We start from the raw sequence: 22,321 nt of genomic DNA, 5'->3' as shown, positions 1-22,321 counted from the left end.
TATATTATAAGAGGATATAGTTGCATATTATTTATCATAATAAAGCTGGAATTTATCCATAGAGAGATAAAATTAATTTATTTATACCATGAAAAATCATTTCTTGGAAATGCAAAAAAGAAAAAAATCCCATTATTGGAGTTGAGTGTCAGCGAGGCAGCCTCTGGTGGCTGACTGACATGAGCAGCAGCTTACTAATTGTAATTAGTGCTTGCTGAGCTCCAACACAGCACCGCCAGCTTGCCCTCCTCCAACTGTGTCAACCTTACTCCAGCCTCAGGGCCTTTGCACTTGCTCTTCTCACTGGCAAGGACTCTCTTCCATTCGCTATTCCTTCACTTCCCTCCTGTCACTACTCAAATATCACTTCATCAGGGGGCTTTCCCTTCCCAATCTATTTAGCTCAACCTCTTCTCCCTCTATCCCTGCCCTGTTTTATTTTTCCTCCTGGAAGCACTCCTAATTATGTGTTTATTGATTGCTTGCCCACTGGAATGTGAGCTCCATGAGAGCACTGCTTTTGTATTATCAGGACCTAGGATAGTGCCTGGCACACAGTAGGTGCCCAATAACTAATTGTCGATGGGTAGTGGGGGCACAACCAAATCACAGAGCGCCTGATGGGGTCAGGCGTAGGAATCTGGATTTCAACCATGAGGCACTGGGGAGTAAGGAGATCTTTGCTAATTAGTTTTCTTATTGTCTTCATTTTTTTTAATGTATTTACATGCAAGAAGCTCACTCTTTTTGGTGTATAGTTCTATGAGTTTTGATAAATGAATACAGTCATATAACCAACACTACAATAGAAATATAGAACAGTTTTCATCACCCCTAAGATTCCCCTGTTCCCCCATCTGCAGCCCCTGGAAACCATTGATCTGTTTTCTGTCCCTATAGTTTTGTCCTTTTGAGTACGTCATATAAATGGAATCATCCAGTAGGTAGCCTCTTAAGTCTGGCTTCTTTTAGTTAGCATAACGCATTTGAGGTTCATTCATTTTGTGTCTATCAATAGTTCATTTCGTTTTATGGCTGAGTAGTAGTCTATTGTATGGACGGACCCCAGATTGTTTAACCATTTTCCAGGTGAAGAACATTTATGTTATTTACAGGTTTTAGATTTTATGCACAAAATCGCTATCACTGTTCATGTACAAATATTTTTTAAAACGGAGATATAATTCCCATACCATAAGAGTCACCTTTTAGAGTGCACAGTTCGGTGCGATTTATCACCTTCACAGAGTTGTGCAACCATCACCACTATCTAGTTCCAGAACATTTTTATCACTCCAGAAGGAAACCCCACCCCCTTGAGCAGTCAATTCCCATCCCCCTCCCCCAAACCCTCGGCAACCACCACTTTCTGTCTCTATGGATTTGCGTCTTCTAGATGTTTCATATACATGGAATCACACGCTATGTGGCCTTTGTGTCTTCTTTCACTCAGCATGGTGTTTTCAAGGCTCATCCACATTGTGGCATTTATCTGTGCTTCATTCCTTTTTTATGACTGAAGAATATTCCGTTGTACGAATGGACCACAATGTCTTTATCCATTCACCCATTGATGAACATTCGGGTTGTTTCTACTTGGGGGCTATCGTGAATAATGCTGCTATGAGCATTCACATACAAGTGTTTATGTGGACATCAATTCTCTCCCCCTCAGAGTGACAATTGCTATGTCATATGGTAACTCTATGTTTAACTTTTTAAAGAACTGCCAAACCATTTTCCAAAGCAGCTGCACCATTTTACATTCCCACCAGCAGTGTATGAGGGTTCCGGTATCTTCACATCCTGGCCAACACTTGCTATTATCTGTCTTTTTTGTTATAGGCATCCTGATGGGTATGCAGTGGTATCTCATTATGGTTTTAATTTGCATTTCCCTAATGACTAATGAGGTTAAACATCTTTTCATATGCGTATTTGCCATTTGTATACCTTCTTTGGAGATATGTCTACTCAATTCCTTTACCTGTTCTGTTTTGTTTTAATAGACTTTGTTTTTAGATCAGTTTTAGGTTCACAACAAAATGGAGCAGGAGATACAGAGATTTCCCACGTGCTCCCTGCCCCCACACACCCACAGCCTCCCCTACTACCAACATCCCCCACCAGATTGGTGCATTTGTTATGAGTGACGACCTTACATTGACACATCATATTATCCAAAGTTTACAGTAGGGTTCACTCTTGGTGTTGTGCTTTCTATGGTTTTGGACAAACGTATAATGACATGTAACCACATTACAGTATCATACAGAATAGATTCACTGCCATAGGGGCTCCTGGGTGGCTCTGTTGGCTAAGCATCTAACTCTTGATCTCATCTCAGGCCTTGATCTCAGGGTCATGAGTTCAAGACTTGCATTGGGCTCCATGCTGGGTGTGGAGCCAACTTAAAAAGAAAAATGCTGCCATAAAAATTCTGTGTTCCATCTATTCATCCCCTCCCCCAAATCTTTGCCCATTTTTAAAAATTTGGGTAATTTATCTTTTTATTGTAGTCTCATTAGAGTTCTTGAATATATTCTGGAGATTAGTACCTTATCAGATATATGATTTGCAAGTATATTCTCCATGCTGTGGGCATGTACAGGTTTTCGTGTGCCCATAGATCGTTTCATCTCCCTTGGGTAACTACTCAGGATGGCTGAGTCACAGGTTAAGTGCATCTTTAACTACAGGGAAGTTCTGATCCGTTTTCCAGAGTGGCCGATCTATCTTGCATCACCACCAGCAATTAATAAGAGTTCGTTGCCCCACATCCTCTCCAACACTCAATATTGTCAGGTTTTGGGGTTTGTTTGTTTGTTTGTTTGTTTGTCTGTTTAATCATCCTACGGGGGTCTTTAAAGCCTGATCACAGTCATATGCTATAAGATGGTTTCACACCCTGGGCCAGAGGAGAGTTGATGAGACTTGGAGGAACTGTAATAGTCCAGAGAGTGGGGAAGAGGGAAGGGGATGATCCAAGAGCAGTTCAGGGGGGCTGGGGTGTGACAGTGGAAAAGGCTGAGCAGGAGAAGAAAGGGAGAGACAGGAAAGACACAGAGCAAGAAAAGCATGGAGCACCAGGTTAAGGACTTTTGACTCCCAGTTGTTCTGCGCAAAAGGATTCTAGGTCTTAATAAGGTTGGCAGCTGCTACGTTGTATCTACCCATTGAGGCTGCAAGGTGAACATTAGCATGCTAAAGGCTCTGACAAGTCTTGCAATAAAGAATTCTGTTTGGTATTATTTAACCAACTGTTTCTCTAACTTACACCTTGGATCACTTTTCTTAAGCCATAACATCACCATCACCATCATCATCATCATCTCTGGGGAGTGGATATCTGGGGAACCTCATTTAGTTTGTTCACCCAGTTATTATATTCCCAGCGTCTAAAATTTATGCCCAATTGTCAAAAAATTTTTTTGGTTGCATTAATGATCTCATTAGATCTTCAGGATGACTCAAAGAGTTAGGTACTAATATAACTTCCATCCTACAAATGAGGCTTAGAGAGGTCAGGTGACTTGTCTAAGGCACATAGCTAGTAGGTGGAGAGCTAGTATTTGAGCTGGGATATGCTTGCAGTCTCTCCATCACCCTGCCTGTCTCTGGAAGGGGCCCCATACCCCCAGCCTCACCCAGTTGTGGCAGATGTGGTCTGCTGTTACATGACTTCCGGCAGTCCTTCTTGTCCTGGTGGCCATGGACATACTCAGGCTGTTGCCCAGAGAGCTTGGCTGTAACTTGATCTCACCAGGCTGGGGGTGATAGGGCGGGTGGGCAGGTGACAGCCAGGGCAGGGAGATTTGCCCAGACGCTGGTGTGCAGCAGCCTGGCAACCTGTGTGGTCCGGAAGAGACTTGGGGCTTTGGGAGCTAGTTCCAGAGTCCTGGCAGTGGTCTTCACCATGGGCAACAAGCAGACAGTCTTCACTCATGAGCAGCTGGAAGCATATCAGGTAGGGGTGATGGGCTGGGCCCACAGGAGGTTCGGCAGCCTTGGTTTCCTGGCCTGGGAAGTGGGGGCAGCATCATTTGTCTCGGGAGTGCAGTCAGCAAGGGTTCCTGGTGCAGCTCTGTGTGCAGCATCAGGCAGGGATGGGTGTGCAGTGGGAGGGAGAGGAAGGGGGCCCCTGAGGCAGGCTCTGGGCCAAGCCAACCTCTCTCTCCGCAGGACTGCACCTTCTTCACAAGAAAGGAAATCATGAGGTCAGTCTGGGGAGAAAGGGAGGGAGACCTGGGAACAACCTTCTATCCGTTGCTGGAGGGTATTTGTAATGGGACAGGTCTAAGTGCCTCACGGTGGTTAAAACACAAAGGGAAGGATTACGGGCATGGTCAGTGGATGGAGGCAGAGACGGGGACGCTGAGAAGACACATCTTGTCATATTGTCACAGTCTCTAGGTTGATTAACTTGGGCTTTCTCCCAAAGGTTGTGCGGAGCCATGGAGAGGATGTGAGCAGGGGTAGGGGGAGGGACAGATCAGCATGTTAGAAAGATCCCCCTGAAGCCAGTGTGAAGAGGCTGGGACTGGAGGCTGGGCACCTGGGGGCAGAGGCTAGAGTCAGCCCTGGGTTGCGGGGGTAGCATCAAGGTAAGGGTGCGGGAAGGCAGGCTGAGGCCGCTGCAGGTCGCTGGCATGATTGAGAGAGGCATAGATGGGTATCCCACGTTGCTCCTCAGCCCGTGGAGCCATTGTCCAGAGGCCCCGACCCATGAACTTGGAGCTGTGAAACCCAAGCTGGCAGGGGTTCAGATACAGAGTGATAGGGGCCAAGGCCCCAATTGTGTGGGCACGGGATATCCATTATTGATGGGCACACCTTTCACCAGTGAGCCCCATTGTCTGGGTGAGGACAGCTCGTAGGGTCACCCTGGCCATCACGATCAGATTACTGATGGGGAAACTGAGGCTTGGATAGGGGAGGCTGACCCGGGCTCTGCAGATGGGCAGAGCTCCAAGGAGTTTGAGGGCTGACATTTCGTTCACCCTGAGCCTCTTGTTTGTTAGCAGAATAACAGAAGCTCAGAGGGGAAGAGGGATATGCTCAAGTCCACACAGAAGCTCAAACCCAAGCTGTTCCCCGAGGAGGCCTGATCAGGGACCTGTGAGGTCAGGACTGAAATTCCAGATACCCCCTCCTTGAGTTCCTAGCCATCATATGACCCAGGGGCTCCCGTCTCCTTCAGAAACAGCCCCTAGCTGCTTGGGGACCTCTGACTCACCAAGGATGCTCTTTACAAGGCTGCTGCTTCTCATGCCCCCAGTGAAGATAGGGCGTCAGCGGGTGAGGACATGGGAGTGGAGAGGTGGCCTCACCATTTAGGTAGTGTCGGTGGAATTTGGTGTTTTGCAAAATACCTTGCATGCATTTAAAAAACCCTGAATATTGGCCTTTTGTCTCTGCCCCGCCCAATTTAGGGAATGCTTTTATTATGGGGCAAGAGAAGGAAAATGTGAGAATGGGGGGTCTTTAGAGTCAGAGGTCAACAATGGGATGATATCCAGAGATTCATAGATTCACTCAGATTCTCTGAATGTTTGACGTGACATGATCTCACCTTAAGCACGCTCCCTTTCGCCGTCCCCACCTGCCTGGTCAGCTCCTACTCATTCTTCAAAGCCCAGTACCAGTGTTCCTACTTGAGTCTCCCCTAGCTCTGGGGCCCTCTCACCACTTTGGCCCAGTCCCCAGGGGGTAGACGTGCCTGTGTTTGGCTCTATATGCTTGAGGACTGAGCCCAGAGCTGATGACTCTTGGGGACCCACGATCCTTCTGTGTGTAGGAGCAGCTGCAAGAATGAGAGAAAGGGGACAAGTCCTCCCCATCCCATCTCCCAGCCCTTCCCGGTATTTCCCTCCCCACACCAGGCTCTTCTATCGCTACCAGGACTTGGCTCCCCAGCTTGTCCCCCTCGACTATACCAGCTGTCCTGATGTGAAGGTGCCCTACGAGCTCATCGGCAGCATGCCTGAGCTGAAGGTATACATGGGGCATGGGGCAGGGGCAGCAGGGAAAAAATAGTAGGGAGGTCCCCAGCTGCATTCCTATGAAGTGGATGCATTTTACAGATGAAAGAAGTCAGGTTCAGAGAGGTTAAGACACTTGGTCATGGTCACACAGCTAGGATGTGACAGAGACAGGATTCAAACTCGGGGTTGTTGGAATGACGGGATGGGGGTAATGGAGGTAAAGGGCTTGGCGCGGGGCCTACTGCATGGCAAGTACTCAGGGAATGCGAGTTCTGCTTTTCATAGCGGGAGCCACTAAAAAAGCAAGTTCTTCTCGTCTGGATGTTTGTCACATAGTTTGTGTTGCCTAAGGGGACTTGTGAGGTGAGTGACTGAGAAAAGATCATTTTATCACAAGGGACAGAAACCTCATTGGAGAGGGACAAAATGTATTGGAACACAGGAGGAAAAACTCCAGGGGCGGAGCTAGCGCCAGGTACAGCTGGAACCAGGGTTTCTGTGGATGTATTCGGAGTCACCCTCCATCTCTCAGCTCCTCCAGGAAAGGGGCTTCAGTCTCAGGCAGCCTGTCCGCTTGAGTTAGTGAAGAGAAGCCCCAGCGGTCCCAAATTCCTCCTGCCAGCTCTGCAACTAGCAGAAAGCAGGTCCCTCCAGCGACATCTTTCAGTGCAGCCCCTGATTGGCCAGTGTGAGTCACCCTGCCTACCCCAGAGCCAATCATGGTTGCCGAGCATAGGATCTCTGATTGGTCTCAACCAGGTCACGTGGGTGCATCTGGAGCCCGAAGTGGGGTCAAGGCTGCCCAGACCACAGGGGCAGAGAGAGGAGTTGCCTGAAGTCCTGTCCCGGCGATCGTGGGTGGGAGGAAATTTTAAGGTGGGGAGTACTTGGAGGTTTCAGGAAGGTGGGTGCTGAGAGCGATTCCATATGGAGCCCTGAGTTCCGGGTCAGGGGTGGCCTCCCTGCTTCCTGTCCCCAGGACAACCCGTTCCGCCAGAGGATTGCCCAGGTGTTCTCTGAGGACGGGGATGGGCACATGACCTTGGACAACTTTCTGGACATGTTTTCCGTGATGAGCGAAATGGCTCCCCGCGATCTCAAAGCCTACTATGCTTTTAAAATTTATGGTGCGTGCAGGGCTCGGGGGTGGGATGGGGAGAGGGAACGAGACCAGGCCTGGGGCCAGGGGCTGCCCTGCCGTCACAGATGTCTCCCTGGGGGCTTCGAGGCCCTGCTTGACCCTGTCCTGCACCCCACCTTGGTACTTGCTGACCTCATCCCAGTACTTACTCCTTTCCAGCCACACTGGCCTCCCTCTTCCTCCAGCACGCCAAACTCTTCCTCCTCCAGGCCTTTGTGTCTGCTGTTCCTCCGCCTGGAATACTGTTCCCGTGACTCCTGCTCACCTTGAAGTCTAGGTCGAAAGCATCTTCCACCCTCAATCACTCTCCACCCCACATCCTAGTTCTCTCCCAGCTTGGAGCAGTGCTGCTTAATTTCTGTTCAGAACTTGCTCATTTCTTACTGATTTATTTCTGATGAGACCCAAGGGCAGCAACAGTATCTGTTTTCTTCCCCATCTGTCTCCCATGCTTGGCAAAAAGGAGGTGCTCAATAAATACTTGTTGATTGAATGAATGAATGAATGAATGAAAGTATATCACAGTGCCTAGCACACAGTAGGTGCTCACTAAAAACTTGTCAAATGAATGAAACCTTATCACAGTACCTAGAACATAGTAGACACTCCCTAAATCCTTGTTGAGTAGATGAAAAAGAGTCACATGTGCCTGGCACATAGTAGGTGCTCAATAAATACTTGTCAAGTGAATGAATGAGCTCCCAGTGGGACTCTGCCCAATTCCGAAGCAGGACCCAGCTCTTACCCCAGGGTCTTGGGTTCTCTCCAGTGCCTCAGTTTCCTCCTCTGTAACATGGGGGCAAGAGGCCCAGCCCACCTGCCCCCAGCTGTGCCCCTACCCCACATCCCCTCCATGCCGCCGCACAGACTTTAACAATGACGGCTACATCTGTGCGTGGGACCTGGAGCAGACAGTGACCAAGCTGACACGGGGGGAGCTGAGCGCTGAGGAGGTGAGCCTGGTGTGCGAGAAGGTGCTAGATGAGGCCGATGGCGACCATGATGGGCGGCTCTCCCTGGAAGACTTCCAGAACATGATCCTGCGGGCACCCGACTTCCTCAGGTGTGCCACTCCTCGCCACTTTGCACAATCCATGTCCTCGTCCGAGAGGGGCTGCTACGGAACTAGTTCGCAGACTCCATTTGTGGAAGTTCCTCCATTCATTCGTGACCTTAGAGAATTTTCCCAGCCTCCCTGGCTTCAGTCCCTGCATCTTTAAAATGGGGATAATTGGGGATCCCCTGTGGGTGAATGCAGCTCTTTGGGTGAATGGAACATGGCTGGTCTTCAGCCCTCTCTTGTCCAAACATTTTGCAGTGAACAGAGTGTACAACTGTACTTGGCAGTCCTGGGGAGAAGCAGAGCCCCCACAGTAGGGCTGATAGCAAATTAATACACGGGGTGACCAGCCACCTGTTTTTGTACCTCCTGCGAGCTAAGAATGGTATTTACATTTCTTAAATGGTGGGGAAAGATTAAAGACTAATAATACTCCATGACACATGAAATGGTTATGAAATTCAAATTTCCGTGTCCATCAATGGTTTTATTGGCACACAGCCAGGCCTGCTTGTGTATGTATTGGCCACGACTGCTGAGTCCTTGCCCAAGGTTGGAAATATCAACCATTTGGTTGGCTCTTCACGGAGAAGTGGGCTGACCCCTGAGTCAGCACACGGAAAAGCTTTAGAGCAGTGCCTGGCACAAAGTAGGTGCTCAGTATGTGTGTGCCGGCGTTTCTGTCGTGGCTATTATTTTGGGTGGCGTCCTGATATGCACAGAGGGCCCCCCTCCTCTACCTGGAGAAGCACAGCTGGTCTCCTAGCAGACAGAGACACAAACAATGACAACTGAATGAACCCTACTGAGGACAGCACCTCTGTGTGACAGCCCTCTGCGCATTTGCCCCCTTAGCCCTCATATCAGCCCCATGCAGGAGGGATGGCTATTATCCCCATTTTACGGAAGAGTAAACTGAAGCCCAGGAAGGGGTAGCCACTCAGAGTCCCACGGCAAGTCTGGGGCAGAGCTGGAATGTCAACTCCAATCCAGAGAGGTGTGCTTTCCACCCCTGTGGGAGTCAGGGGGGGCCATGGTCTGGGGTTCTCGAGGGGATCCATCTCCCCCTATGGTTCCTTGCCTGTCTCAGGGACTCCTTGGGGGAGAGTTCGGGGGGCGGGGAACGAAGGAGGGCCACCCTCTCTGCCTGATGACTGACTCCATTTCTCTCTGCACAGCACCTTCCACATTCGCATCTGAGTGCCCCACGGAGGAGAAGCCGGGTCAGAGGAAGACAGGGTGACCCCTCACTCCACTGTGGAATCCGGTCTCCCTGGGTTCTGGGAATAAACACACGTCACTGAGTCACATCTGCTTGGAGGACACGTGTTTCACCTTAAACCTGCCGGATGGGAGAGAGGAAGCCTGGGATCTCACCTCTGCCCTCACTGTGTGACCCTGGGTGTGGCTGCGCCCTCTGTGAGCCGTGATCTCCCCATTTGTACAAGGAAGTCGCTGACTTCGAGATCTCTGTCCACCATGAGGGCTGGAAGTGCCTTGTGGCTGTGAGTTTTGGTGGGCAGAGACCAGATGCTGAGATCAGGCCCCTGTGATCTCACCCCCGGGCCTCCCAAGGCTGAACCCTACCCCCAACCTCTCAAGTCCCCTCTTTCCCCCCAATCCTGGAGCTCCTCAAGGAGACCAAAGCTTTAGCTCCTTGCTCACTCATTAGAACAGCCACAGGAGGCCTCTGACGGAGGTGGCAGCACTATCATTTGCTGAGGCTGGCACTGTACTTTACAGTTTACAAAGCACCTGTCTCTCAGCCATTGCATTAGCTGCCTATGGCATCCCAGCAGGGTCGACTGAGAAGCAATCACATTTCGTTCAGAGGGAACAGAGTGCTTTGCCCAAGGCCACACCTCAAGTCATCTGCAAAGGCTGCCCTGAACCCAGGCCTACCTCTCTCCAGATCCCAGACATTGACACCTTTGGATTTGAGAAGCCCCACACCCACTCCATCTGCGGTCGTCCTGGGGCACATCTATAGCCCCAGTCAGTCCAGGGTGTGGTCATTCCTGTAATTGCGACTAGCCCCCCGGCACCTTCCCAGACACCTCCACTGTGTGTCACTTCTAGGGCGCCACTCCCACCCTAACCTCCACTTATTAAGCGCCTACTGTGAGCCAAAGCCTTAGGTTTTATGTGCATCCTGTTGGTTCATCCTGAGAAAGAGGGACTGCACTTCTCCCCATTTTCCAGGTGAGGAAACAAGCCCAGAGACGTCTAGTGACTCGCCTGAGGTCACACAGCCCTGTGACCTGGGATTTCCTCCAGAGCCCACTGCTAACCATGATCCTGGGCTGTCTGTCTCCTTCTTTAAAGGAAAGGGGCTCATGTGCTTCTTCTAAAGCTGACGTTGGTGGTGGGAGTGTGTACTGTGTGCCAAACCCTCTCCAACTCTGACCTCCTTCATCTGCACGAGAACCCCAGGAGGAAGGTGTGAACAGCTGTTTATAGGCGAGGATGTACTTGGCATTGAGCCAGGTGCAGAGGATGTGGGGAAAGGGCTCCAACTGACCAGGTTTCAAATTCTCGCACTGACCCCCTGTAGCTGGGTGACCTTGGCCATGCCTCTCCTCCTCTCTGACCCTTAGTCTCTTCTTTAAAATATGCAGCATGAGCCTACCTGCTGGGCCTGCTCAGAGGTGTAACAGAAATAATGAACTTGGAGGCTTTGGCATGGGGCCTGGCACACAGTAGGTGCCCTAGACCCTTGCTGTCACTGATAATTATTATTATTCAAACAACCAAGTCACACCATTGGCAACTGCAGGACCAGACCCAAGCAATGTCTTTTATTACGTTTCTCAGGTTCTTGAGGGCCAGTGGGTAGACAACGAGGAGTCCAGTGTGAGAGCCCCAGAGCCAGGGCAAAGCTCTTCTCTAGCAGTACCCAGGGGCAAAGGGTGGCGGTGGGCGGTACTCCTCGGGGAGCCAGTCCTTCTGGGGTTCTGCCAAATCCTTTGTCTCTGGTTTGGACACTTTTGAGGACAGGGCCCTCACTACCACCTGGGGCCAATCCTTGACCCTCGGGGTCGCCTCGCTCCAGCTGGCCAATCTTGAGACCTTCATGGAGGGGTCAGCTCTGTCTCTCAGATCCTGGGGCTGCGAGGGGCTTGCAAGGGACGTGGCCACAGAGCTGTCTGTGTCAACATTATCTTCCCGGTGTGTGTCACCTGGCCTGGCTCCCGGGCTGTGTGTCACTACTGGTGGCCCAGCATTCCAGAGTGATGACAAGTTCGTAGATGTCAGGTGGGATGTCAGCTGCTGCTGGACCCTCTTGCCCGTCTGAGGGAATGCCTTGAGGTTCCTCCAGAGTTTCCGGCAGGCCTTCTCAAGAGGAGTTTTTGGGGGCCAGGAGGAAGTGGCTTCCTCCGTGGAAGCTCTGTCCATCTCTCCTTTTGGCTTCCTTCCCTTCAGGCTCGCTGAGGTCTGAAACCAAGAGCAGGTGAGACCTGGGGCCATCCTGCCCACCAAAACTCTGAATGCCCTGGATGTTGGGACATGGGTCCCACTCAGACATCTGGGGGGTGAGAAGGACCCCAGGTGAGCCCCCAAACTCAATCCCATGCCCCGTCATTCCCATCCCCATAAACAGCTTCACTATCTCCCCCAGGGATTGGCAAACTCTTTTCATAAAGGGCAACAGAGATCGTACATCAGCGAGTAGGTGTGCCTGCATTCCAATAAAACTTTATGGACGTGGAAATTTGTCGTGAAATACTACTTTTATTTTTTTCAACCGCTCAAAAACGTAAAAGCCATGCTTAGCTCATGGGCCATACGGAAGCAGGCCAGATGCCCCTCGGGCCCCAATCTACTTGGTTGTTCAGGTGACAATTGTGGCGGATGCTGACAATGCCCCATCCATATCCCTTTGCCCTGAGCACTCAGTGCCCCCAGCTCCACTTCCACATGCCAGCAGTGGGGACTCTGCTTGGGGTCCTTCTTTGGCCCCATGGCAGGCCAGAAGCGCCAGAGAATTAAAATCTCCCAGGAATGGCACTTGACCAAGGGCTAATGGAAGATGGAGGATCGATAGCCCAACTCCTCACCCCTAAGGTGGGATAACTGAAGCGCATGTCCCATGTAGAGTCCCGGCCTCCCTGAGGGAGACCAAGCCCTGGCTGCCCATAGGGGAGCTTGCTCCCTAACACACCCTCCATGGGCTGCCCTCTCCCATCCCACTTCCCTGCTCCCCCAGGGGCACATCCTGGGATCACCTCCCAAATAATGGAGGGCCCAGGGACTCAAACCATAACAACATCTCACTTCCCCTCCCCCTCCCCCTCCAACCCATCAGCAGGCTCCCTTCTAAAATGTCCCAAATAGCTTCTTGCTCCACACCCAGAGATCCTTTTCTGGTCCCTCCCACTGGGACAGTCCTGCCACCTCCACCACTGCTGCCAGGCAGCCCCTTCTGCGCTGGCAGCCACAGGCTCTCTCACGGTGACTCCCCCTGCACACCTGGAATAGAATGCCAGATCACACCCAGGCCCAAGGCCCCGCATGATTGGCTCCTGCTGATTCTGGCCCCTTACCTCCCGGTGTCCTCCCTTTCACTCACCCCACTCCATCCACACATTGGCTTTGTTGTTCTTTTGTTTTCGAAATACACTGAGCCTCAGGGCCTTTGCATGTGCTCTTTTCTCTGCCTGAAACACCCTCCCTGCATCTCTGTATGTGGCTGACCCCTCCTTATCCTACATGTCCTAGGTCTTTGCCACCTCCTCCGGAGGTCTTCCCCGACTGTTCCCTTCACCCCTTAGCCCCACACCCACTGATGTTCATCCTACCAGCCTGTTTCATTGCCACTATTGTCAGAACGTCCCTGCCATGTGGGGGGCATGAAGGACACTTAGCCTAGAGATTCCTGAGGGTCTAATCAGCCCTGAGAAGGTGGGATTCGTTAATTTATTCATTCATCTACTTCACAGATTCATTAGTTGAGTACTTGCTCTGTGCCAGGCCTTCTCTGAGGGGAGGAGAGGAAGACAGAAGAACAAGATAGGGTGAACAAGCCAGACAGATTCCCAGGTCTCTCGGAGCTCACAGTCTGATAGGGGAGGCAGACAGGAAACATGAAAACCCACAAATAAACTTTTAACCCACAAAAAGACTCTTTAAATTGTGAGGAGTGCTCTGCAGTGAATAAACAGGATGAGGTGATGGAGAATGCAGAGGGGACTACTTTCAGTCTGGAGTCTGGGGAGGGAGACACTTGAAGAATTAAAGAAAGAAGCCAGGCATAGGAAATCTGGGGACACAGCACACACAGCATGTGCAAAGGCCCTGAGGTGGGTGGCACCAACACGTGCAAAGTTCTTGAGGTGGGACCAGCACATGCAAAGGTCCTGAAGTTAGCTTGATATATCTGAACAAGGACAAGGATAGCAGAGGGGCTGGAGCTGGACCGGTGCTGAGCACAAGGAGTAGCTGAGGTCACGGTTGGGATTTTAATAGCAGTATCTTCAAAAATCACGGGAAGGTTTTATACCTGGAGCTATAGGATCTGATTTTCACTCTAGAGAGTCTCCTCTGGCAGCTGTTGGCCACCTCTGCTCCTCCCCCCTGTATTGGAGGTGCCAGCTTTCCATCACGTACCTCCTCGGGGGCCGCCCTGGGATAGTAGGAAGGATTCTGATGTCCCTTGGGGATGTAGGCGGGGCTGGCGACTTCCTCAGTCAATGCACTGGAGTAAAGGAAGAGATCCTCATAATCTGAGTTCGCTGGATCCTTCTGTGGGGCAGAGGGAACCTATATCTCAGCCCCGAGGAGGAGGAGGAGGAGGAGGACCCCAAGGTCCCAGACAAGCCCTAAAAGGTGGGGTTCAGGAGCTGCCTGGCCCACACACCTTGTATGGAAACATGCCCCTCCCATAGTAGCTTCTGAGGGCTAGGACCCCCCTCCCTCCTTCCCCGGGGGGGGGTGTCTCTCCCCTCCTCCCTGCCCCCCCAGCTGCCACGAGCCTTATAAGGAAATACTCTATTCCTATAGATCAGCCAAGGTTATACCCCCACAAATGAACCCTTGTAAAAAATTAGCCTGGGGGGCTGGGGTAAGGCAGGGAAGGAAGACCAGGAGGGGTGGGGCCGGGGGAGGGCAGGGACCACAACAGTGACAGAATCCCAAGAGGCTGAATGGGGAGCGTGGGAACAAAATGAGTCTGGGGGCTTGGCCCCCGCGAGGACGGCTACGGCCCACCGGGGTCCCCACGCTCACCTGCCCGCAGGGCTGAGTCAGCAGGTCCCCGTGTGGCCGCACAGGCTGCTGCTGGTGGAAGGTGACCAGGGCGTCCAGCGAGGCATGGGCCTTCTCCTCCCCTGGGATCACGAAGCTCCCGTCATCCAAAAGCTTCACCATGAAGTGGCGGCAGCAGCTTTGGGCTCTGTGGCGACACTGCGGGGCTAGGAAATCCTATTCCTCCTCAGTCTGGCCCCATCCCCCTGCCCTCGAGCTGGCGGCATCAAGGCTGCAGCCCCACTGTTCAGATCCCAATAGCCTTCTGCGCTTTTTAGCCATGTGACACTTGGTGGGCGACTAACGACGCTGTGCCTCAGTTTCCCCATCAATAACGTGGGGCTACTAAGGCTGACCTCGGGATTCTCATGAAAATGAAATAAGCTAGTGCAGATCAAAGCTTAGCTCGTGCCTAGCTAGGGTCAAATGATCAATAGAAGTGATGAGAGTGTAAAACTTGAGTCAGGCCCCAGGCTAAGTCTGTGCACCTAGCACACAGCAGGTCCTCAATAAACGCTCTGTGCATGAATGGATGCATTTATTAATGGCCCAGTATGTGCTTAGGATATCTTATTTAATTTTCACAACAAGAGTCTGAATTAATTTTAGCATTTTTCTATTAGAGATGAGGATTTTGGGGGAGGCACAGATAGGTTGAGTAACTTGTGCACGGTCACACACCATGTAAGTGGCAGAGCCAAGCCTTTGCCTGTGTGACTCAGGGCCTAAGCTTTTCTCACGGTGGATAACTGCAGTGGAGCCATCGGATTTTTTTTTTTTTATTCCTTTGGCCTGGAATGCTTTTGAAAATTAGTTTGTGTTGCTGAATGCTGTGAGATGCCCGACCAGGTTTTGAGGCCTTAAGGAGCTGGACTGCCCTGAGTTTCCCTAACACGTCCCTCTGTCCCTCCAGGTGGAGTCAGAGAGTTGCCAAGGAGATGGTTGAAAGGGGAGGGGTGGTTAGGGGAGGGCAGCAGCCACTCTTGGGCTCCCAGTAGCCCCTGTTCTCAGACACACAGGCTGTTACCACCAAGCCCCCATCTGCTGGTTACAGCTGGACCTGCAGCGGCTCACTGCAGCCAGATCTGGCCAGAATTGTACACCAGTTGCTCTCTGAGCAGTTGTGGTATGAAGCACTCCTTGCCCCTTCCCAGGAAGCCCTGGAGCCCTCCTGCCCCTTCCCTGGCCCCTAGCCCGGGCCTTACTTGTAGGACAGTGTGTAGCCCACGTGGCTGTGACTCACTCTAATGAGAAAGGATCCCGGTGGCCGTAACTGCAGCAAATTCTCAGCATCCCTGGAAGGACACACACAGGAGGGAGATGGCTGCGGTCCAGTGGCCCGGCATACTGGCCGGACTCCTGGTGCCCCCGTCATCCCAGGACTGAACAAACCTAAAACCCTTCGTTGTTGCTGCTGTTTCAGACCTTGGGATGTTCAGATACAGGGGTGTTCCCGTCAGTGGCAAAAGGCCTCTGATGACCTTGACCCCAGGACAAACCTTCTCCTCTCCCCCTCAGCCCCTTCCTGCCTTCCTCATGCCTGAAATACCCTCGTACTGCTCACCAAATTATTACCAGTATTCACTATCATCATTACTGCTATTATCATGGGATCACAGAGAGGAAGGTGGCCTTCCATGGGACAAGATGGGGAGACTTTGGACCCGAGTTGTCTACTCCAGAACCACTGACCACGTGTGGCTACTGAGCACTTAACATGTGGCTGGTCAGAATCAAGATGTGCTTTTGGTGTACGATGCCAGATTTTGAAGACTTACTACAAAATAAATGAACGTACACTGTCCCATGAATGAGATTTTAGTACTCATGTTGAAGTGATAATATCCTGGATACACTGGGTTGAAGAAAAGAGGATTAAAATTAATTCCGCCTGTTTCTTTTTACTTCTTTTAACACAGCTACTAAAAACTTTAAAATTGCAACGTGTGACTCACACTCTGTTCTTAGGGGCGCCTCCCAGAACTCAGAGACAGCGGCCGATTCACCGTCTCTGTGGGTTTTACAACGTTCTCTCAATGTCCCTACATGCTAACCGTGGCCATAGACAGTCTTCTCTTCATTCATTGAGAACCAAGAGAGTGACTAAGGAGGCGAGTTTGTTCATGTGCTCTGAACTCAGTCCGGGGTAGAACGTGCATGTAGGTCATGCCCCTGAAGGACTGAGAGCAGCCGTTGGGGACACTGTGTTAAGGATTCAGAGGCTGCATCCTGTCATCATTGATTGCGGATGCCTGGCCTTGGGAGACGGGTCCCTGGCAGTGCTGGTCTGGTGGCTATTTGTATAGAGAAAGCTGAGGTCCAGGGATGGGAAGTAACTGGCCCTGGGCGCGCAATGAGTCCTCTTCTGTCTGGGACTTCAGAGCTCTTTTCACCAAGCCAAGCTGAGCCCAGAATTCTACAGAAAATCTGCCCAGGGTGGGGGCAGACAAGGAAAGAGGGTGGAGGTCAGGGTGGAAGGTGTGTGTTTGTGTGTGTGTCCTTACTCTCTCGAGATGGCACCGTGGAACCATGCAGGGACCCCTTCTTGGGCGAGCTGAGCCACCTGTGTCTGCACGAACCAGTCCAGTCGTGGGGGCAATGGAGGGGGCAGCCTTCCCACTTCTGTCATGGCTTCCTGGGGACCGGTTACCTGGCAGATGGAGGGAGGAGAGAGAGTCAAGCCTGGTCCATCTCCTATACTTTGCTCTGTTCTTACAGCTCATGGTGCCTCCTCCTTGGATAAGTCCTCCAGGCTGGCCAGAGCGAAGGGCTTGAATCTGGCTTGTGTTTCTTGAGCACCTACTATGCATTCATTCATTGGCTCCTTCTAAAAATCCCCCAGGAATTTCTCCCTGTCCTTTTATTCTTGTTATACCATCACTGCAAGTGTTAGAAAGCTCCCTTCTATAAGTATGTGCATTTAAGCTTAAAAACTGACTTTACTGAGGGGTGCCTGGGTGGCACAGTCGGTCAAGCGTCCGACTCTTGGTTTTGGCTCAGGTTGCGATTTCAGGGTCCTGAGATCAAGCTCTGCCCTGGGGTCCGAGCTCAGCATGGAGTCGGCTTGAGAGTCTCTCTCCCTGTCCCTCTGCCCTTCCTGCTCGTGGACATGCTCTCTCTCTCAAATAAATATATATATTTTTAAGAACTGACTTTATTTAAATAAATATCAATGTCCCAGGAGGGATGTGGACATGGCAAAATGGTAAGTGAAGAAACACTAGAGAGATGTGGCTCCAAGTAACACCCTTTGCTCCCAACATGGTCATGTCTGGTGGCCACTGAAGGGGCACCTGTAACCTGCCAGGTGCATCATCATTAATTCATATGAGTTTTGATACTTTTAAGCTCAAGGTAACACTGGATTTTGTGAGCCAATGACAAGGAGCTGAAGAAAAATAATAGTACTGATTTATAAGAGTCTCAAATCAATGCAAAACCAGCAAAAGGCTCATGCCCTGCTGGGTGGTCGGCTCATGACCCTTCACGGTCACTCTTAATTCTGTCCCTAACCTGGCCCACCCCCTACACTGGCCCTATCTGATGTTTCGATATTGCAGAAGGTCACTGTTACTGTGCTGTTTCCAGAGGGTGGGGACATATTGACTAACCTGGTCAATATTGACTTTCTTCTGCCAGAAGGCAGATGCTGAGCACGCCCCCTGGGGAGAGGCCCAAAGGCATTCTGGGACGAGTAAAATTAAAGAGATCGCTTAAGAAATATATAATAAAGCAGGGTGACAAAACAATCAAGAACCTGGAATCAGAGCCAGATAGCCTGGGTTCCAGCCCCAGCTCCCCCACGTAGCTGCTGTGTGACCTTGGGTAAGTCACTTAATATCTCTGTGCCTTTGGTTTCATCTGTAGTTTGGGGATATGATGATATTTACCTGGGAAGGTACAGTTGGTTCAGAACTACACACTCTGTGTAGATAATAAATATTCATGAGTCCAGTAATGTCCTAGCCTGGGGTAATGTATACAGGGTTGTTCTTTTTTCTACCTGGGAGAACTCCTATTTATCCTTCAAAACCCAGCAAAAACATCCTCTCCTCCAGGCAGCTTTCCTGTTTCTTCCCGTAGACAAAGCCTTGGCCCCCTTCTCTATCTCCCATTTTCCCCTCTATTCTTGACTAAGTTTTGCCTAGCTTTGCCTCGTGGAGCTCAAGTGTCTGTGTGTAGTGCGAGCCCTGACAGCTGGCTTTTTCTTTCCCTAATGCAAGTGCCTGAATTAAGCTTTGACTGCCAAGTCATCTGCTTTAACTCAATGAAGTCTATCGTGAATAAACACATTGCCAGCCACGCCACTAGATAAAGAGCCAGGATGCTCTCCATGCACGTCCCCCCTCCCCGCCCCCACTCCCCCACCATGAGACTCCTGTGTTTTAGACATCCTGGTTGATTTAGATAACTGGCCATCTGGATCACTTTTCCCCCTTCTTTCTTTTTTCTTTTCTTTTCTTTCCTTTCTTTTTCTCTCTTCCCACGCTTTAAATTCCTGCTCTTATGTTTTATATTCACCAATAAGGAGTAAGCCCCAAAACCCTAGCCCCCCATCCTCAACGCTAATAAAAGCAGAACCCCGGGGCCATGTGCGCTGGCTTTTTCTCTCTCGGCAACCTGGTTGTGTGCCCCTGGCGTGCACACGAGGGCTGGTAAGTAAGAGATTGTTCTTCAAAGTTTCCAGATGGTTATGGCTGATGGGCAGCTTGCAATCATAAGAACCACAGGGGTCAGTCCTGTTGTCACATTGGTTTGGCAAGGGGAGATGGCTGTGGGAAGCTCACAGGCCTGGGTGAGTGCCCCCAGGCATTTACTATCAGAAAGCACTGTGTCTGGCCCTGTCTCCCCCATGCAAAGGGCTCCTAGAGACCGGGCCCAGGGCAAGGTCCTTTTGGATTTTTCTGGGTCCCCAGCACTACCTGATGCTGGGCAGGCACAGACGAGGGTGCAGGGCTGTCTGCTGATGAATAACTATCCAGGGATAAATGAATCCGTACTAGGTTTCAGCCTCCTGACCCTGACATTGGGGCCTCCCCCATCTCCTTGCCCCCCGCACTCTAGCCCTCAGGACATCCTTGCTCCACTCCAAACTGACCAAGCTCTCTTTCCCTCCACACCTTTGCCCATGCTGTTTCCCTGCCAGGCACGCCCTTCCCTCAGTCCCAGCTCCAGTTTTCAATGGTCAGCTCCCACTGAAAATTCCTCCTGCTTTTCTGGTCTCTACCGCCCTGTCCCTCCTTCTGGCCCAGCCTGGCTCCCAGGCTCTGTCTTCTAGAAATCTGGGATGGAGCCGAGGCTCTTGGAGCCCCGGCTTCACCCAGCATGGGGCAGGCACAGAAGTGGGTGTGTGGCTGGCTGAGGGACTGCCACCCGGGCACGTACCTGGGAGACCCTTGCGCTGCCGAGGCTCTCTCACTGCTGTTCTCAGAGCCTGCAGGAGCCTTGGTTTCGATTCAGGGTCTGCACGTCAGCGGGGTGGGGCTGCTGCCCCCAGGCTGTTCCTGTTTCCTTAAGCAGGTGAGCCCCAGGGGCGGGACCGGGACAACCCTGGTTGCCCTCTGTCTGTGGTCCAACAACGCTGCTGAGCAGCAGGTGGAGGGACACCCTTGCTTCACCCACGACAAGCCTTTATTGAGCACCTACTGTGTGCCAGATCCTCAGGGGACAGAGAGGGGACCCCAAGAGGTGCAAGCCCCACCCTCCTGGCATCTATAACCTAGCAAGTAATGAAGAAGAGTCAGAAAATGATTAATGCTTCAAAGCAGACAGCCTGTCAGGAAGGAGGGTCTGGAGTTGCAAGAACCCCTAGAGGGGGCTAAACCACTGGAGGAAGAGGCACGTGGGGGCAGGTAGGAGTGAACTTGATCGTGGGGTGCAAAAAGAGAGGGCTATCGGTGGAGGGAAGAGCACAGGCAAAGGCCCTAAGGCAGGGTCAAGCCTGGACAAGCTGGGGTCTCATTATGTACACAGGCCACATCATGACTTCCCCTGTAACAAAACAAAACACACCAAAAAAACCACATTTAAGATGATATTTTATGATTTCGTTGGCATCTAGACCGATATAGTCTGGGCTGGATTATTATATATTCATTATTATTGTATTCATTTTTTTCTTCTGATTTAAAAAAAACTCCAACACTCTAGGGGAGCCCAACACACACTGTAGGCTGTGAGTGTAGGAACTTGTGTCTAACGGACCAGGCAGCCCCGGATGTGTGCAGGCTGCACCGCCTTCCCTAGCACAGGGGCAAAACCACTTCCTTCTCCCCTTTCAGGCAGAAATAGCCCAGATCCTCGTGGCTGAGCTGGGGGCCTCCCGCCGGGGCCTATCACCCTGGGCCAGTCAGTCTAGATAGCCCCCATTGCAGGCTCAAGGTCGGCGACCTCACCGCCCCCTGCTCCGGGGGGTGGAGGGGGGTGGCCTTGTCTGGAGTCTGAGGGTCCACGAGGCCCAAGCAGGAGACACGTGGAACCTGCTACGTAGTCACCCCACTGGGTAGCCTGGGGTGACTTGCTCAACCTCTCTGGGCCTCGGTTTCCTTAACTGTGAAGTGGGCGTGATAACAGCCCTCCTTAATCATGTGATGATGGCAGGTGTGACCACCATCAAGCATGCGGCACGTGGGGCTCAGCTAAGACTAAAATCAGGACTCTTCACCGTGACTTAATCTGCTGCTCTTGTGCCTGGCTGGGGAGACGCAAGCTCGGGCTGCAGACTGCACAGGCTGGGCCGCCTTGGGCCACTTGCGTGACCTCCGTGCCCTCCACAGCCCAGTGAGTCAGCTACCAGCACGAATGATAAGGAGCAAGGCAGTTGGGGAGGGGCTCGCACCTGCCCAAGAGACCCTCCTCCCTTAGAAAACCTGGTCTCATTTGCATGCAGTGCAGTCTCCAGAAACATGGGGTGTCTCAGGCCACTTCTGGCCCCGCCCCCTTAGCCCCTACCACGGAGGGCTCCACCCTGTTAAGCCTGACCCACTTGGGGGATGTGGTCTTACACGAACTGAAGTCCTCCCCTGAGAATGTCACAACAGAATCATCCCCCACCCCTCGGTGACCAGAGTCCTCAAAACTGTGAGCAGACAGATGGCCGCCAGAGGAACTTTTGGAAAAGGACCAGCAGGGGGATATGGGGCTGGGACTCCAAGGCCCCTCCCGCTCCAGTGTCAGCTCTGGACTTTTCACGGGAGGCCTCAGCTGGCGAGTAGAACTTTCAAGGCCCCACGTGGGGTGGCTCTCGGGGTAGGGACCACAGTGCCATCTCAGCCCTGCAGACATGCAGGGGTGGGGCAGTCAGGCTCTGCCAATGCTGAGCTTTACGTGTTTTCAACCATCCTGTCGTCCTACAAGGCTTTCGTTCTACTTATGAATTCATTCACTCCACAAACATTGGCTGAGCCCCACCTGTGGGCACCGTGCTAGGTGCTGGGGATGGAGCAGACAAGACGAGCACTGTCCCTGCCCGACTGGAGCCTGCAGTCCCCGGGGACTTGGTTACCGCCCAAGTCCCCACACGGGAAAGGCTTGTGTAAGAGGGAACGGCAAGGCAAAGACTTGGTGTAGGAATACACCTGGCAAGCTTGAGGAACAGACGGCTCAGGCGTCCAGAAGGTGGAAATAACTGAACGACCCAGTGGATGAACAGATTGAGAAAACATGGTCCGTGCACACAATAGAATGTTACTCAGCCATAAAAAGGAAGGCAGCCCTGACACACGCTACATAATGGACCTAGAGAACCATGCGGAGTGGAAGAGTCCCACTGCAAAAGGCCAGAGTGTCTCTCTTTTACATGAAATGTCCAGAACAGGAGAATGCAGAGACAAAAGACTAATGGTTGCAGGGGGCTGGGTGGGGGGCATGAGGAGTGACCGCTCGTGGGGACGG

The 22,321-nt window shown here is 51.7% G+C and overlaps 2 protein-coding genes across 2 annotated transcripts; one reads left to right on the top strand and one right to left on the bottom strand.

The window, feature by feature from the left end:
• Positions 1 to 3,916: 3,916 nt before the first annotated feature.
• CIB3 (calcium and integrin binding family member 3) lies at positions 3,917 to 11,897 on the top strand. Its single transcript, XM_026500352.4, has 6 exons — positions 3,917 to 3,967; positions 4,183 to 4,217; positions 5,883 to 5,994; positions 6,964 to 7,111; positions 7,993 to 8,188; positions 9,364 to 11,897. Exons 1-6 carry the CDS (start codon positions 3,917 to 3,919, stop codon positions 9,383 to 9,385), a joined length of 564 nt encoding a protein of 187 aa, XP_026356137.1. The 3' UTR covers positions 9,386 to 11,897.
• HSH2D (hematopoietic SH2 domain containing) lies at positions 10,975 to 17,062 on the bottom strand. The gene is made up of 5 exons (XM_026500416.4): positions 16,933 to 17,062; positions 15,634 to 15,723; positions 14,411 to 14,576; positions 13,793 to 13,927; positions 10,975 to 11,620 (listed from the first exon to the last, which is right to left on the bottom strand). Exons 1-5 carry the CDS (start codon positions 17,055 to 17,057, stop codon positions 11,072 to 11,074), a joined length of 1,065 nt encoding a protein of 354 aa, XP_026356201.1. The 5' UTR covers positions 17,058 to 17,062; the 3' UTR covers positions 10,975 to 11,071.
• Between the last annotated feature and the right edge of the window lie 5,259 nt (positions 17,063 to 22,321).

The sequence above is a fragment of the Ursus arctos genome, unplaced genomic scaffold (genome assembly GCF_023065955.2).
Source record: "Ursus arctos isolate Adak ecotype North America unplaced genomic scaffold, UrsArc2.0 scaffold_14, whole genome shotgun sequence".
Taxonomy (NCBI): Eukaryota; Metazoa; Chordata; class Mammalia; order Carnivora; family Ursidae; genus Ursus; species Ursus arctos.
This window is presented reverse-complemented; position numbering and strand designations above follow the sequence as displayed.